At 32.2% G+C, this 16,885-nt stretch overlaps 2 protein-coding genes across 2 annotated transcripts in view; one reads left to right on the top strand and one right to left on the bottom strand.

The window, feature by feature from the left end:
• The window catches only part of LOC141288811 (F-box/LRR-repeat protein 12-like), a 6,622-nt gene extending 5,224 nt beyond the window's left edge, over positions 1–1,398 (bottom strand). The window contains exons 1-2 of the mRNA XM_073820979.1: positions 1,102–1,398; positions 748–823 (exon numbers count right to left, since the gene is read on the bottom strand). Of these exons, the coding sequence (XP_073677080.1) occupies positions 748–823; positions 1,102–1,205 (180 nt within the window). The 5' untranslated portion in view covers positions 1,206–1,398. The remainder of the gene's footprint in view (positions 1–747; positions 824–1,101) is intronic.
• A 1,649-nt stretch (positions 1,399–3,047) lies between these two features.
• On the top strand, positions 3,048–13,448 carry leprotl1 (leptin receptor overlapping transcript like 1). Its single transcript, XM_073820312.1, has 4 exons — positions 3,048–3,168; positions 6,312–6,387; positions 6,471–6,657; positions 11,661–13,448. The coding sequence occupies exons 1-4, from the start codon at positions 3,153–3,155 to the stop codon at positions 11,775–11,777; spliced, it is 396 nt and encodes a 131-aa protein (XP_073676413.1). The 5' UTR covers positions 3,048–3,152; the 3' UTR covers positions 11,778–13,448.
• Positions 13,449–16,885: the final 3,437 nt, after the last annotated feature.

Below are 16,885 nucleotides of genomic sequence, written 5' to 3'. Positions count from 1 at the left end.
ACTGGTTTATTACTTTTATTGTCAGTGTTGGAAACGGTTGGGTTGCTTAATATTTTTTGTAACCTAAGATTTTTTTCAGGATTGTTTGATGAATAAAAAGTTCAAAAGAACAGCATTTATTCGAAATAGAAATCTTTTCTAACAATATAAATCTTGACTATCACTTTTTGAATCAATTTCAGATATCCTTGCTAAATAAAAGTATTTATTTCTTGCAAAAAAAAAGAAAGAATAAAAATTTACTGACCCCAAAACTTTAAACAGCAGTGTATACTGTGAAAAAAGATTTATATTTTAAATAAATGCTTTTATTTTTAACATTTTATTTATCAAAGAATCCTGAAAGAAGTATCACAGGTTAAAAATAAATAAATAAAAAAATATAAATTGAGCAGCACAACCGTTTCCAACATTGATAATAAATCAGAATGATATCTGAAGGATCATGTGACACTGAAGACTGCAGTAATGATGCTGAAAATTCAGCTTTGCATCACAGGAATAAATTCTATTCTCAAGTATATTAAAATAGAAAACCACTATTTTAAATTGCAATAATATTTCACAATATTACTCTTTTTTTCTGTATTTTTAAACGAAAACTTTTAAATACAGAAATAAATGGTAATAATAAATGGTGCATAATCCAGAGGTGACTATCATCTAGTATCATGAAATCCCCTAAGTAGTGAACAGCAGAGGGTTAAACAGGTAAAATCAGGGTAAAAGTCAGAGTAAAAGTCTCACCCTTTTCCATGTGGAGAGATCAACAGTTCTCCAGAGTCTCTGATCCCTCACCAGCTGCTTCCAGCGCCTGCAAACCCTAAAAAACACATATTATATGAGTTAATATGATCATCTCTGCTTTTGTTTGTTTATGTTTGTTGACTTCCGGCTGTCTGATCTCCGTCTATGTCACTGGATCTGTACAATCTGTCATATCTGAGACAGTAAAAATCACACGGAATTGATGTTCCACATGATTATCATTCACTAAATTAATTTTCAAAAACATTTTAATTGATAAAAACACAGTAACTGACTGAATTACACTCGCGTTTAACTAATACGGTTATTAATGACAGTCCGATTTAACGTTACCTGGAGTTGCGCACGAGTTCTCGCACATTTAAATAAGATAAAATATCAATTAAAACGTTTTCAGGAAAACACTCCAGAGTACTGCATCCCACCGCCGCTGCCATTTCAGCGTCGAACCTGCTTCGTCTTCTTCTTGGATCGTTTTTTTTGGCAGTTGGCAAGTTAACTTATGGTGTATTACCGCCACCAACTGGACCAGAGCGTGAAGCGTCAACTGGAAAAGAAAAATAATGACAATGAATAATAATAATTTAAATTCTACTCTTTAATCCTGATGTTTTGAGATAATTGAGTATTTAGCGCGGAACCTTCAGCAGCGACGCGACACACAAACGGACACCATTTCCGGTGACACTGGAAACAAAATAAAAGAACCGCGGGAGATTCAGTCGGTGGACTTTTATTTTTGGTACCTTGCCAATAATAATAATAATAATAATAATAATAATAATAATAATAATAATAATAATAATAATATTAGTGTTATTATTATAATACTTATAATATATAATAATAATAATAAATGAATAAAGATTCAGTCGATGGACTTTTATCTTTGGTACTTTGGCATTAATTAAATAATATTAATAAAAAGATTCAGAGAGTGGACTTTTATCTTTGGCACCTTGGCATTATTAAAATAAATAAATAAATAAATAAATAAATAAAGGAAGGTTCAGTCGGTGGACTTTCTTTAGTACCTCATAAATAAATAAATAAATAAATAAATAAATAAATAAATAAATAAATAAATAAATAAATAAATAAATAAAAGATTCAGTCGATGGACTTTTATCTTTGGTACCTTGGCCTTAATAAAACAACTAAATAAACGAAGCTTCAGTCGGTGAACTTTTATCTTTAGTACCTCATTAATAAATAAATAAATAAAAGATTCAGTCGGTGGACTTTTATCTTTGGTACTTTAGCATTAATAATAAAAAAAAAATAAAAAAAATAAATAAAGATTCAGTCAGTGGACTTTTATCTTTGGTACCTTGGCATTGATAAAAATAAAATAAATAAATAAAAACAATAAATAAATAAATAAATAAATAAAGATTCAGTCGGTGGACTTTTATCATTGGTACATTAGCATTAATAAAAAAATATAAAAACAATAAATAAATAAATAAATAAATAAATAAATAAATAAATAAAGATTCAGTCAGTTGACTTTTATCTTTGGTACCTTGGCATTAATAAAAATTAATAAATAAATTAAAATAATTAAAAAAAAATCAGTCAGTGGACTTTTATCTTTGGTACCTTAGCATTAATAAAAATTAATAAATAAATAAAAATAATAAATAAAAAAAATTCAGTCAGTGGACTTTTATCTTTGGTACCTTAGCATTAATAAAAATAATAATAATAAATTAAAAATAAATAAATAAAGATTCAGTCGGTGGTTTCCGGTTCGTCCAGCAGGGCGCGCGGTGTTGCGCAGAAAACGCATGATTATTTATTTATTTATTCATTCATTCATTTATTTATTTATTTATTTATTTATTTTTATTTTTGTTTAACACAACAACTAATTGTTTATGAACACGACACCCTATGTGTATGTACAGTATATAAAAGTTATTAATGCTTTGCCATCAATATTTAAAGCTGTTTGAGAGATGCGACTTCGGACCAATCAGCGACAAGAGATTTTTATTTTCTGTGACTACTTATTTTCAATTAAAAGGTTTCCATCTAAAAAAAAAAAGTACAATTTAACACACCAAAAATATTTTCATAGTGAAATAATTCACTGATATGCATTCCTTTAGTAATGTAATATTTGATCTATTTTTGTTTAACACATATGCTCATTAAATGTGTCGATAAAGTCTATCCATTAGTCATTTTCACATATTACATACTGTTTGTTACAGTCGTCCGTAATGTTTGTAATGTTGTTTTGCGGTCACCGGAAGTGGTGTTGTCCGGCGCATGCGCAGTGTGAGGCAGCGCTAGCGGTGCGGAGGATCAGAAGCGCTAGGAGTTTCCTCAGCTTTAATTATTTAACCTGTGAATTATTGTGTTTATGAATCTGCACAATGGCTGGAATCAAAGGTAAGCGGCTGTAAATGTGTGTATTTGCGGTGTGTTTGTTTGTTTGTGTGTAATAATGACGCGGAAGCCGTTTGCTGTTGATTAGCGGCCGCAGATTTACATCCTTCATCGAAACACAAACACCACAGATCTCTTTGTGTTTTAAATTGATAAACATATATAGTTATCGCTGTCTTTATATATGTACCTGTGTATAGCTATATGGTTTATTTAATGGTATTAACACTGACATTTGAAAACACCCTTCATAACAATACACACGCGTATATATGTATATATATAAATATATATATATAAATATATAAATATATATATATACACACATACATACAGGAATTCAACAAATTAATATCTCAAACTTGGGAGTATCAGGTAATTTTAAAATTTGACGTTATTTAACTTATAATGTATTTGTATATGAGTTTTGCAAATGATGATCATGCATCAGCTAATGTATTATTATTATTGAAAAAAATAAAAATTAGGTAATTTAGCTGTTAGAGCACAAACTTAACTGCTGGGAAAGAAACATATATTGGCTAAAACTTTACTTATTGTATTGTGTTGTATTTTGACAATTTAGTTACATAATTGAGTAACCAATGACAAAACAGAGTCCCAATAAAAGACTTTCATCTGAAAAGTAAATTATTTCAATGACTTCTACACTGACATGTGAACATTTACGTATTTTTATTGAAGGTATGTCATAATAGCAACACTTTGAATGTACACTACCAGTCAAAAGGCTTTGAATTGATTTTTAAGGTTTTAGAAGTCTTTTCTGCTCACCAAGCCTGCGTTTATTTGATCCAGAATACAGCAAAAATGGTACAATTGTGAAATATTTTTTACTATTTAAAATAACTGCTTTCTGTTTGAATATATTTTAAAATGTAATTTATTTCTGCGATCAAAGCTGAATTTTCAGCATCATTACTGCAGTCTTCAGTGTCACATGATCCTTCAGAAATCATTCTAATATACTGATTTGCTGCTCAACAAACGTTTATTATTATTATTATCAATATTTAAAACAGATCAGTACATTTTTCGAGGATTCTTTGATAAATAGAAAGATCCAATAATCAGCATTTATCTGAAATAAAAAGATGTAACATTATACTGTATCCTTCAAAAGCTTAGAAAGTCATAGAAATTAATACTTTTATTTAGTAAGAATGTTTTAAATTGATCAAAAGACATTTATAATGTTACAGAAGATTTGTATTTTTTATTTTAGATTAATGCTGTTCTTTCCTAACTTTCTATTAATCAAAGAACCCAGACAAAAATGATACTTAGTGTTTTCAACACAATAATAATAATAATAATAATAATAAATATTTTTTGAGCAGCAAATCAGTGTATTAGAATGATTTCTGAAGGATCATGTGACACTGAAGACTGGAGTAATCATGCTGAAAATTCAGCTTTGAACACACAGGAATAAATTACATTTTAAAATATATTCAAAAAGAAAACAGTTTTAAATAGTAAAAATATTTCAGAATTTGACAGTTTTTGCTGTACTTTGGATCAAATAAATGCAGGTTTGAGATAAAAAAAAAACATTAAAAACCTTAACTTTTGGCTGTTAGTGTACTGTAAATAACATGATTTCGCCAAATTCTCCTTAGGTTTATTAAAGGTGAAAGTAAAAGCAATAGTCTGATATCTGTGTTATTTTAGCATAAGATTAACTATTTTAGCTTGTATTTATGTATTGCATCTGTGTTTATTTCTGTTTTCCAGTTTTAATTTTCACTGAATTAAAAAAAAATGTTCTAGTTTTCATTTTTTAAATATGTTAATGTAGATTTTATTACTTTTTGTTTGAGTTTTAGTTATTTTAGTACATCAAGTTAAACTATAAACTAAATTAAAAAGTGAAATGTTGCCTTGGCAATTAGCTGAAATAAAACAAGTTTCTATTTAATTAGCTACATTTTTGATGGATTTAATCAAAACCACGATTGACCTTTGATCAAAAATGTATGTGTAATTGTGAAATGTAACACTGAATAATAACCTAATTAAATACAAAAAAAATTACATTTAAAAATAATTAAAAACACATGGTATGGGTCAAAATTATCGATTTGTCTTTTATGCCAAAAATCATTAGAATATGAAGTAAAGATCATGTTCCATGAAGATATTTTGTAAATTTCCTACCATAAAACTTAATTCTTGATTAGTAATATGCATTGCTAAGAACTTCATTTGGACAACTTTAAAGATGATTTTCATAATATTTAGATTTTATTTGCACCCTCAGATTGCAGATTTTCAAATATTGTCGTATCCTATCGAACCATACATCAACGGAAAGCTTATTCATTTAGATTTCATATCTCACATTGACCCTTATGACTGGTTTTGTGTTCTAGGGTCACATATTATTATGCCATTTTAAGCTAAAATATGTATTTATTTGTAAATATATCAAAACTTAATTCTTGATGAGTAATATGCATTGCTAAGAACTTCATGTGGACAACTTTAAGGTTGATTTTCTCTATTTAGATTTTTTGCACCCTCAGATTCCAGATTTTCAAATAGTTGTATCTCAGCCAAATATAGTCCTATCCTAACAAACCAGACATCAGTGGAAAGCTCATTAATTTAGATATCATATCTCACATTTGTGACCCTGGAGCACAAAACCAGTCTTAAGTCGCTGGGGTATGTTTGTAGCAATAGCCAAAAATACATTGCATGGGTCAAAATTATTGATTTTTCTTTTATGCCAAAAATCATTAGGAAATTAAGTAAAGATCATGTTCCATGAAGATTTTTTTGTAAAATTCCTACTGTAAATGTATCAAAATGTAATTTTTGATTAGTAATATGCATTGTTAAGAACCTAATTTGGACAACTTTAAAGGTGATTTTCTCAGTATTTTGAGTTTTTTTTGCACCCTCAGATTCCAGATTTTCAAATAGATGTATCTCGGCCAAATATTGTCCTATCCTAATAAACCATGCATCAATAGAAAGCTTATTTACTGAGCTTTCATATTATGTATACATCTCAGTTTTGTAAAATTTAACCTTATGACTGGTTTTGTGGTCCAGGGTCACATGTGTGTGTTTTAATGTGATTTGTACTGGACTGACGTGAAGTGTTGTATTTCCAGCTCTGATCAGCCTGTCGTTTGGAGGAGCGATCGGTCTGATGTTCCTCATGCTGGGCTGTGCTCTGCCCGTCTATAAGTGAGTGTCTGATCCTCGTGTGTGTGTCGCGGCTGTACAGTATGTGTGTGTGGTTCGTCTGTTAACGCTGTGTTTGTGTGCAGTGAGTACTGGCCTCTGTTCCTGCTCTTCTTCTACATCCTGTCGCCCATCCCGTACTGCATCTCTCGGCGCGTGGTGGACGACACAGACTCGGCCAGTAACGCCTGCAAAGAGCTGGCCATATTCCTGACCACGGGGATCGTGGTGTCGGCCTTCGGGCTGCCCATCATATTCGCCCGCGCTAGTGTGGTAAATATCAACCCGGCCTGCTAAAGTCAACACCACACAATGTTCACCGCAAGCAGAAGTCAAACTGCACGTTCAGCAGAACTGAATGTAGGATTCGATTTCATTGAGGAACTGATTAGAGTTGGTTCAACGTGCTTGAATTTGACCTTTTTGAAATTTAAGGCTTGGAAAACCCTTGAAAATAGCAATATTTCTGGAGAGGTACTTCAAAAGTGCTTGAATTATAGAAAGACAATGTATCTATTTTTAATAAGCACATATCCTTTCATGCAGTTTGCCAATTTGCCTTTAGTTAAAGGCAAGTTGCATCTTGTCCCAACTGTTGTCTAGGCAACACCTCATGTGCTCTGTAATGACACGCCCCACAGAACTGAAGGGCGGGGTGAGCAGAGGTTCATTTCATTTAAAGGGCCAGGTACTGATATCGCTTGCTGAGAACAGAGCCATTTTTTACCAGGTAAAATTAGTGGGGTTTTTTTACACTACCATAGAGAATTTTTAATTAAAGTATATTACAAACTTTTCATTTGGACCCTAAAGCATCATATTAACTTGTGGAAAACGGGCATCGGATGACCCCTTTAAAGGGGAAGTCCACTTCCGTAACAAAAACGTACAGATAATGTACTCACCCCCTTGTCATCCAAGATGTTCATGTCTTTCTTTCTTTAGTCGATAAGAAATTTTGTTTCTTGAGGAAAACATTTCAGGAATGGTCTCCATCTAATAGATTTCAATGGTGCCCCAAGTTTGAACGTCCAATATGCAGTTTAAATGCAGCTTTAAACGATCAAAGCAATTTTCAAAACAAATTGACAGTTTATATACCTTTTAACCTCAAATGCCCATCTTGTCTAAGTCTGTGTGAACTGTTTTTTTTTTCAATACAGTTGGGTTATGGTGAAAAACTCCCATCTCATTTTCTTCTTGTAAGTCAAAATCGCCCTACATCGTTGTTTTACCTTTTTTTGTAAAAGGCGTTTGATCTTCTTTGCACGTTCACTTTGTAAACACCGGGTCAGTACTTCTGCAGTGATCTCATTATATAGAGATCAGTTCAGATTTTTTTATTCCTTAAAGGATTAGTTCACTTTCATTACAGATAATGCACTCACCCCCTTGTCATCCAAGATGTTCATGTCTTTCTTTCCTCAGTCGTAAAGAAATTGTGTTTTTTTGAGGAAAAAACATTTCAGGATCTCTCTCGTTATAATGGATATTGATGGCGCCCCGAAGTTTGAACTTCCGAAATGCAGTTTAAATGCAGCTTCAAAAGGCTCTAAACGATCCCAGCCGAGGAGGAAAGGTTTTATCTAGTGAAACGATCGGTTATTTTCGAAACTAATTGACAATTTATATACTTTTTAACCTCAAATGCTTGTCTTGTCTCGTCTCTGTGCAGTGAATGTATAGTCAGTAGAATCCGGGTCAATGCAGTTAGGGTACGTCTAAAAACTCCCATCTCGTTTATGTCTTCAATGTCATAATCGTCCTATAATGCTGTTTTTACCTTTGTTTGTAAAGGGAGTTTGAGTTTCTTTGTATGTTCACTTTGTAAACACTATGTCGGTACTTTTGCAGCGATCTAAGGTAATTTTGAAGTTAGGGAAGAAAATGAGATGGGAGTTTTTAGACGTACCCTAACTGTGTTTACCCCAATCACACAGACTTCACATGCGCTGCGCAGAGATGAGACAAGATGAGCATTTGAGGTTAAAAAGTGTATAAATTGTCAATTTGTTTAGAAAATAACCGATCGTTTCACTAGATAAGACCCTTCCTCCTCAGCTGGGATCGTTTAGAGCCTTTTGAAGCTGCATTTAAACTGCATTTCGGAAGTTCAAACTTCGGGGCGCCATCCATATCCATTATAAAGAGAGAAATCCTGAAATGTTTTCCTCAAAAAAAAAAAAAAACACAATTTCTTTACGACTGAGGAAAGAAAGACATGAACACCTTGGATGACAAGGGGGTGAGTACATTATCTGTTATCAAAGTGAACTAATCCTTTAAGTAACATAATTTCTTATCAACTGAAGAAAGAAAGTCACAAACATCTTGGATGACAATTTTTGTTCTGGAAGTGGACTTTGGTAGGACTGAGTGTCGTGTAAACATGGGTGAAGACGCAAAAAGAGGAACAAATAAACCGAATCGAATGAGTCATTTAAACTGGAACCACTCTGATTGATTCAAACTCATGACTTCTTTTCATTTCAAGTGATTTACTAGCAAAAACCAGATCAAATTAAAAGAGTTGTACATTTTCGAATTTCGACTTCGCTTGTAATGATTTTAAAACCCATTGCATCACAACATGATTCACTGTTTTGAAGCGCTCCAATCGAACCACGTATCGCAAATCATTTGATTCAGATCAGAACTTTGGAGCGTGGATCACAAATTGTTTGATTCACATCAGAACTTTGTATCGCAAGTCATTTGATTCAGTTTGGGACTTCGGAGCACGTTTGTGAATCATTTTGTTTAGATTGGAACTTCAGAACGAGTTCGCTAAGCTTTTTTTGGGACTTTGGAGCGCTTTTGCAATTGGTCTTTTTTTTTTTTTTTAGTAAACAGTAGAAAACATCATAAAAGTAGTGCTTGAAAAGTCCTTCAAAGTTTTACTTTACAGTATCTGTATTGAACACTGTTTGTTTTTTTCATCAGATTTGTAGAAATGTGTCATTCCATCAGTGTCTCACCAATGGATCCTCTGCAGTGAATGGGTGCCGTCAGAATGAGATAAAAACAACACAATAATCCACAAGTAACCCACACCACTCCAGTCCATCAGTTAACATTTTGAGAAGACAAAATCCGAAATAAATCTATCATTAAGATGTTTTTAACTAAAATACGAGTCCATAATCCATAATAAAGTCCATCTCCTGTTGTCTCTCACATCAAAATCCAGTCAGATATTTGTTTAGAGCTATTTTAGTCTGTGCTGGATCTGTGCAGATTTCACTGGAGGAAGACGGATGTCTTGATGATGGATTTGTTTCAGCTTTTGTCTTCTCCAGATGTTAACTGATGGACTGGAGTGGTGGGGATTACTTGTGGATTATTGTGATGTTTTTATCAGCTGTTTGGACTCTCATTCTGACGGCACCCATTCACTCCAGAGGATCCATTGGGGAGACAGTGATAGAGCTGATAAAGAAACAAACTCATCCTAATCTTGGATGGCCTATGAGTATGAGCACATGTTGATTTTTGGATAAATAATTTATTTAAAGAGTGTCAAAACCACATTTATTGATTTGATCACACCAGTGTTGAGGCAAACGCATTACAAGTAACGCATTACTTTTTAATTGACAAGAAAATATCTGAGTTTTACTTTCTCCCATTTATTGATTAAAAGCTCTCCTGTCCCCATGTTGAGAGAAATTATGAGTAAGATGTTACTTTAGTTCTAGAATAAATGTGAACATGCATTAATTCATATGGCATAAAAGAAAAATCGATAATTTTGACCCATACAATGTATTTTTGGCTATTGCTACAAATATACCCCAGCGACTTAAGACTGGTTTTGTGGTCCAGGGTCACAAATATCCTTTATGTATTTAATCCCATTTTATTAACCGATGTCTTTGCTGCCGATCTTCGATGATCCAATTCATCCATACTAATAAGCAGAAACTACTAAAGATGATCATTTGTTTTCTTTTTTTATTGCTGAAGAGTTGACATTTGTTCTTCTGTGGTCTACTGTACAGACGGAGATTTACTTTTCTCTAAACCTGAGGCTTTTGCTGTGAAAAGGCTTTTACATTTGACAAAAATACAACTTTTTATATTAAAAACAAACAAGCAAGCCCTGCCCAGATTAAAAAAGTAACGCAAAAGTAACAAAACGCATTACTTTCCATAAGAAGCTTAACTAAGTACGTAATTAGTTACATTTTAGGGAGTAACTCAATATTGTAACGCATGTCTTTTAAAAGTAACTTTCTGCAACACTGTTGAAGAGCATGAGAATAAGCCTTTTTCACAAAAATCGGAAATGACGTCAGCGCAGGGTAAAGTCAGTTCCGCTACAGGTCTGCGCCTATTATATTAATATGCTCTTGTCTTAAATAATGCCTTTTACATTTTCAGTTTTGTCTGTTTTCCAAGTTGTTGTTATATAATCAACAAAGAAACAACATTTTTACTTGTTTGTGATTTATATGGCCACTCGGACCACTGACTCCTCAATATAATATGCGCGACATAGCGCCAGCTATAGTTTCTGTTCTCAATCTCTGGTATATTTAAGCGTATTTTCTCAATTTACTCAGTCATTTCCCTCGAATCACTACATCATGGTCAATTATGACAGCATTTGACAGCATTTATATCCAAATGCACATTTTCCCAAGATTAAATTAAACAATTCTGAGTCCGGATGATGCATAAACTCAATACAGCAACGTAATCCAGATCCAAAGCGAATAAAGCCATTATTCGGAGTCTTGTCTTGTTTAGTATTATATTATTTTATTATGTATATCCCTGGGCACATTATGCAACGTACATTTACACCGTAAAATGAATAATGCAAATGAGAGCAAGTAGAAAATACAATATTACTTTAATAATAATAATAATAACAACATTAATAATCTCGAAAAAAATGATGTGAAGACTCATAATGCACAGCCAGCACCAAATAGACAGAACGGCAAAACTCAAAACTGTGCTGTATTATAAGTGCTAACATTCATAATTAATTAAACATAGTCTATGTGATGACCAGAATCTGACACAAAATTTTAGAAAAAATGTTTGCTATTTTTAGAGTAAAACCCCGGTATATATCATAGTATCTATTTTGTAAAAATAGACTTAACTTCCCGAATTTACGCGTGTTAAGTACGGCCGCTGCTGTCACCGGAAAAACTTTTACCCTGCGAGCGCCAATCCGGAAGCCAGAAACACGGAAGTGTGAAAAAGGCTAATTGATCAGATGCTGGTTTCCAGACGGTTGACTGAATAATTGATGTCCACAGATCGCCTGGGGAGCCTGCGCTCTGGTTCTGACGGGGAACATCGTGATCTTCGCCACCATCCTGGGCTTCTTCCTGGTGTTCGGCTCGAACGACGACTTCAGTTGGCAGCAGTGGTAAAGCGCGGTCTGGACTCTTTTCCCTCGATGCAGCGCCGCTGTGATACTGTTACCGCAGTCGGTTTTACTCTGACATGATTGTTTTTATTTATATTGCCGCCCATTGATTAGATGCAGGAAACCAGTGCAATAATTTTGTTCGTTTTAGATCGGTCTGACCTCAGATAGACGTTCTTTTGTGTTGTTTTTCCTCATTTGGCGCTCTGTGATTCAGGTGGTCGAACAGAAACACTGGTGACGTCGGATTGTTTTTCTGCTGCTTGATGTTTGTCTCCCAGTTAGTCTTCAGCTTTACCACACTGATGTCTTTCTCTTTTTTTATTCAGAGTTTATTTATTATCGTAGACTGAAGCTGATTCTGTTGATTTGATTTAATTTCATAGTCATGCGTTCAGCATCTTGAGAAACCCAGACATTTCCCTCAAAGTATGTTTCTTTTAACCACGTATGGAGTAACCATTTATCAGCTAACTATCAACATGCAAATGAAACGCAGATCATGTTTGTTTTAGATGTAGACTAGCTCATATTCATCGGTTAAGATGTACATTCTGGAAACATAAAGGCAAGATGGTGAGATGCTATAAATCTCTGCAAAACTAATGGAGAATCGGTGGCTCTGAGCTCATAAACACTCGAGAGATTAAAGTCAACGTGAAACTCAACTGACATTTAATTTACCGTGATTCATGTGCACGTTATACAAAGAAGAAATAAGACTTATAATCTTTAATTAAGTACTTTTTCACCTTCAAATCGATTTCTGACGGATAAAAGCAAGTCTTATCCTACTCTTGTCTGTTACACATTACTCTGGAAGTCTGTTTGTGTCACAGAATATACAATTAAACAAGCAACTTGTGACTTTTGTCTAACATTTCTGACTTTTGCACAGAATTCTAAGGTATAAACTCAAAATTGCAATGAAAAAAAAAGTCAGAATATTGTTTATATCTTGCAGTTTGGACTTTTTTGCTCTGAGTTTCTGAGTTTACATCTTGCAATTGTTTTTTTGTTTCTGTCAAAGAATAAAAAAAGTAAAGTTTGTAAACTTTTTCTTACAATTTAGACATTTTTCTTTCATATTTCTTATAACTCGGAATTGAGATATAAACTTGCAATTCTGAGGAAAATAGTCGTAATTGAGAAATTATAAACTCTAAATTACCCTTTTTATTTTTTTTCTTCCGTAGTAAAAACAAAAAAAAACTTACATTTCATTACAATTCTAAGGCATAAACTCAAAATTGCAATGAAAAAAGGCAGAATTTTGTTTATCTCGCAATTTGGACTTTTTTTTCTCTGATTTTCTGAGTTTACGTCTTGCAATTTTTTTTTGTTTCTTACAATTTAGATATTTTTCTTTCATATTTCTTATATATAACTCAGAATTGAGATATAAACTTGCAATTCTGAGGAAAATAGTCGTAATTGTAATTAAATTGAAATTATAAACTCTCTAAATTACCCTTTTTATTTTTTTTCTTCCGTAGTAAAAACAAAAAAAAACTTGCATTTCATTACAATTCTAAGGTAAAAACTCAAAATTGCAATGAAAAAAGGCAGAATTTTGTTTATATCTTGCAATTTGGACTTTTTTGCTCTGAATTTCTGAGTTTACATCTTGCAATTGTTTTTTATTTTTGTTTCTGTTGAAGAATAAAAAAATAAATAAAGTTTGTTTCAACTTTTTTTCTCACAATTGAGACATTTTTCTTATAACAACTCTGAGGAAAGTCTGAAACATTGAAATAATTGTCTTGTAATTGTGAGGAAAAAAGTTATAAACTCTCAAATACCCTTTTTATTTATTTTTTTCTTCTGTAGTAAATTTGTTTTTAAAAATTGCAAGATGTAAACTCAGAATGTCAAAAAAACACCAAAATTCTGTTTCTGTCTTGCAGTTTTGAAATGTGAGAAAAAAAGCTTGAATTGTGACACAAAGTTTCAGTTTTCTGTTTTTCTTTGTTATTCTGTGGCGGAAATGATCTTCCGTACATTACAGATGTAGAATGTGTTGAACTGCTGTTTCAGGTTGACTTTAAAGCTTTGAAGAGACGTTCTGTTATTTTATATCTCACTGTTTGTGCAGAAACGGCACAGGTAACATTGTGACTTTTTTCCCTCTTTTCTTGTTCTTTTTTTAAATAAATGCCATTTTTGAAAAAAAAATGGAATTGTCTGTTTGTTGTTATTACAGCTGATGTGTAATGAAATAACAATGAGTGTCATTTTTTAAAATCTAAAATGATCTACATTGAAAAGTTAACTAAACATACATTTTCAAATAGAAAAACTGAAATGGCTTTTTCTTGTAAAACATACTCCAATAATCTATATTTACAACTTCTGTGCCTCATCATTAGTTTCATCAGTGTAATCAATAGAAGAGAAGCCAGTTCTCTAATAATCACACAATTAACATTAAATAATAAAAGGAAACATAAGGCCGCAGGGCAGGTTTTGTGGAATGAATGAGAGTCGCTGCTTGCTGAAACATGCCTGTGTTACTGACACTCACCTGTTTACATCAACTCCATTCCAGGAATATTTCAGATTTGCATGAATCTCATAAAAACATGTTTGGGTCACAAACTAAAAATGAAAAGATAGGCCTATAAATATATTATGCATAAAGAAAATAAAGACTTTTTTTTTTGCATTGTAACATTATTTGCATGCAATTTCACCACAAACACTGATTGCTCTAATATGTCTGGATTCTTTATGTTTGATTAATGTTGATTTATTAGATTCTCATCAGTGTAGTACAATGTTGTTGTTTTATTTTTGTATTTAAATCAGCATTAAGGCAATGCTATTTTCATTTATTTGGATTATTTGGAAGATCATTTCCGCCACAGAATAACAAAGAAAAACAGATAACTGCAACTTTTTGTCACAAATCAAGCTTTTTTCTGACATTTCTCAACTGCAAGACAGAAACAGAATTATGTTTTTTTTTTGACATTCTGGTTTACATCTTGCAATTTTTAAAACAGAATAAAAAGAATAAAAAGGGTATTTGAGAGTTTATAACTTTTTTCCTCACAATTATGTTTCTTTACTTTTCTCAGAGTTGTAGAGTTATATATAAGAAAAATGTCTCAATTGTGAGAAAAAAAAAGTTGCAACAAACTTTTTTTTATTATTCTTCAACAGAAACAAAAAAACAATTGCAAGATGTAAACTCAGAAATTCAGAGCAAAAAAGTCCAAATTGCAAGATATAAACAAAATTCCGACTTTTTTTTTCATTGCAATTTTGAGTTTAAACCTTAGAATTGTAATTAGATGTACGTTTTTTTATTTTTACTACAGAAGAAAAAAAATAAAAAGGGTAATTTAGAGTTTATAATTTCTCAATCAACGACTTGAGATTTTCCTCACAATTACAAGACAATTATTTCAATGTTGGATTATTTGGTTATTTTGGTAGTTAAATGATTATTTGTAGTCTGATAAAACTACAAAAAAAATTCTGTGTTAACATGAATTTTTTAGTTGATGTTAAACATTTACTAATGCATTATTAAAATCAAAGTTGCATCTGTTTTAATCATTTAATGCATTTGACTTGCATGCATTGCATTTGCATTGCATTGCATTTTATTACTTAACATTAACAAAGATTAATACGTTTTAACAAATGCACATTGTGAATTAAAGCTAATTCATGCATTAATTATTGTGCACTATTTATGTGAACTCATAATGCCCTCAGATCATTTCTGTAACTCAGAGAATGACTGTGCAGTGAAACATGAGCGGGACGGTCCTGACAGGTTTGTGTGAATCTGAATATTTGTAGAGAGAGAGTTTCTCAGCCCTGCAGCGAGAGCCGTCCGTCATCATGTTAGTAGAGCAGCTCTGAAAGACAGAGACGAGCACATCAGATCAGATCAGACCAGACCAGATCGGAGGTTATGAGGAGATTTTTCAGAGTTGATAGAGATGAAGATTACGGTCAGATTCAGTATCTCACTGCCAAATGCATCCGACTCTCTCAGGAGAAAGGTAAGAGTGCAATTCAGTCCGATTTTTAGATAAACACAAACCACTGGAGACGATGGTCATTCCTGCAGGTAGAGCAATGAAACTCCAGAAAATGCTGAAAAAACACCAAATATTCATTGCTAGAAAGTAATATTGCATTCGGATAATAATGTTTGGTCACACTTTATATTAGGTGGCCTTAACTATTATATACACTGCAAAAAATGATTGATTTTTTTGTTTTGTTTCCAGCCAAAATATCTAAAAATTCTAGAAGGATTTTCTAGATGAGTAAAAATTATTGTCTTGTATTCAGAAAAGTCTTGTATTTTTGCTTAAAACAAGCAAAATCTTGTTTTGTCTGTTTGAAATAAGATTATTTTGCTTACCCCATTGGCAGATTATTTAGCTTGTTCTAAGCAAAAACTCACTGAATTTTGACTTGTTTTTTTCTGAAACCAATACAAAGATTTTTGCTCGTCTAGAAAATCCTGGCCTTAACTATTAATACACTGCAAAAAATGCTTTTCTAGCTTAGGTTTTTTTGTCTTGTTTCCAGCCGAAATATCTAAAAATTCTTAAATCAAGAAGGATTTTCTAGACGAGTAAAAATTATTGTCTTGTTTCCAGACAAAACAAGTCAAAATTAAGTGTGTTTTTGCTTGAAACAAGCAAGATAATCTGCCAATGGGGCAAGAAAAATAATCTTGTTTTCTGTTTGAAAGAATACTTTTTTTCTTACCCCATTGGTAGATTATTTTGCTTGTTCTAAGCAAAAAACTCACTTAATTTTGACTTTTTTTTCTGAAAACAAGACAATAATTTTTACTTGTCAAGAAAATCCTTCTTGATTTAAGAATTTTAAGATATTATGGCTGGAAACAAGACTAAAAAAATCTAAGCTAGAAAAGCATTTTTAGCATTTAAGTACAATGTACTTAATGTGGCCATATAGCATTGCAAAATCTTTATCTTATCTTAATAAGTACATTGAACCAAATAATTTACTTTATTTAGCATTGCTGATATGTTTTGTTTGCATTACTTAACTGTATTTTGCTTGACTGTTTTTCATTGTGTGCAGCTGTGCATGCTTCAGAAGTTTATTATGCAC

This window comes from Garra rufa, chromosome 16 (genome assembly GCF_049309525.1).
Source record: "Garra rufa chromosome 16, GarRuf1.0, whole genome shotgun sequence".
Lineage (NCBI taxonomy): Eukaryota > Metazoa > Chordata > Actinopteri > Cypriniformes > Cyprinidae > Garra > Garra rufa.
The sequence above is the reverse complement of the archived record's forward strand: the minus strand, read 5'-3'. Positions and strand labels throughout refer to the sequence as shown.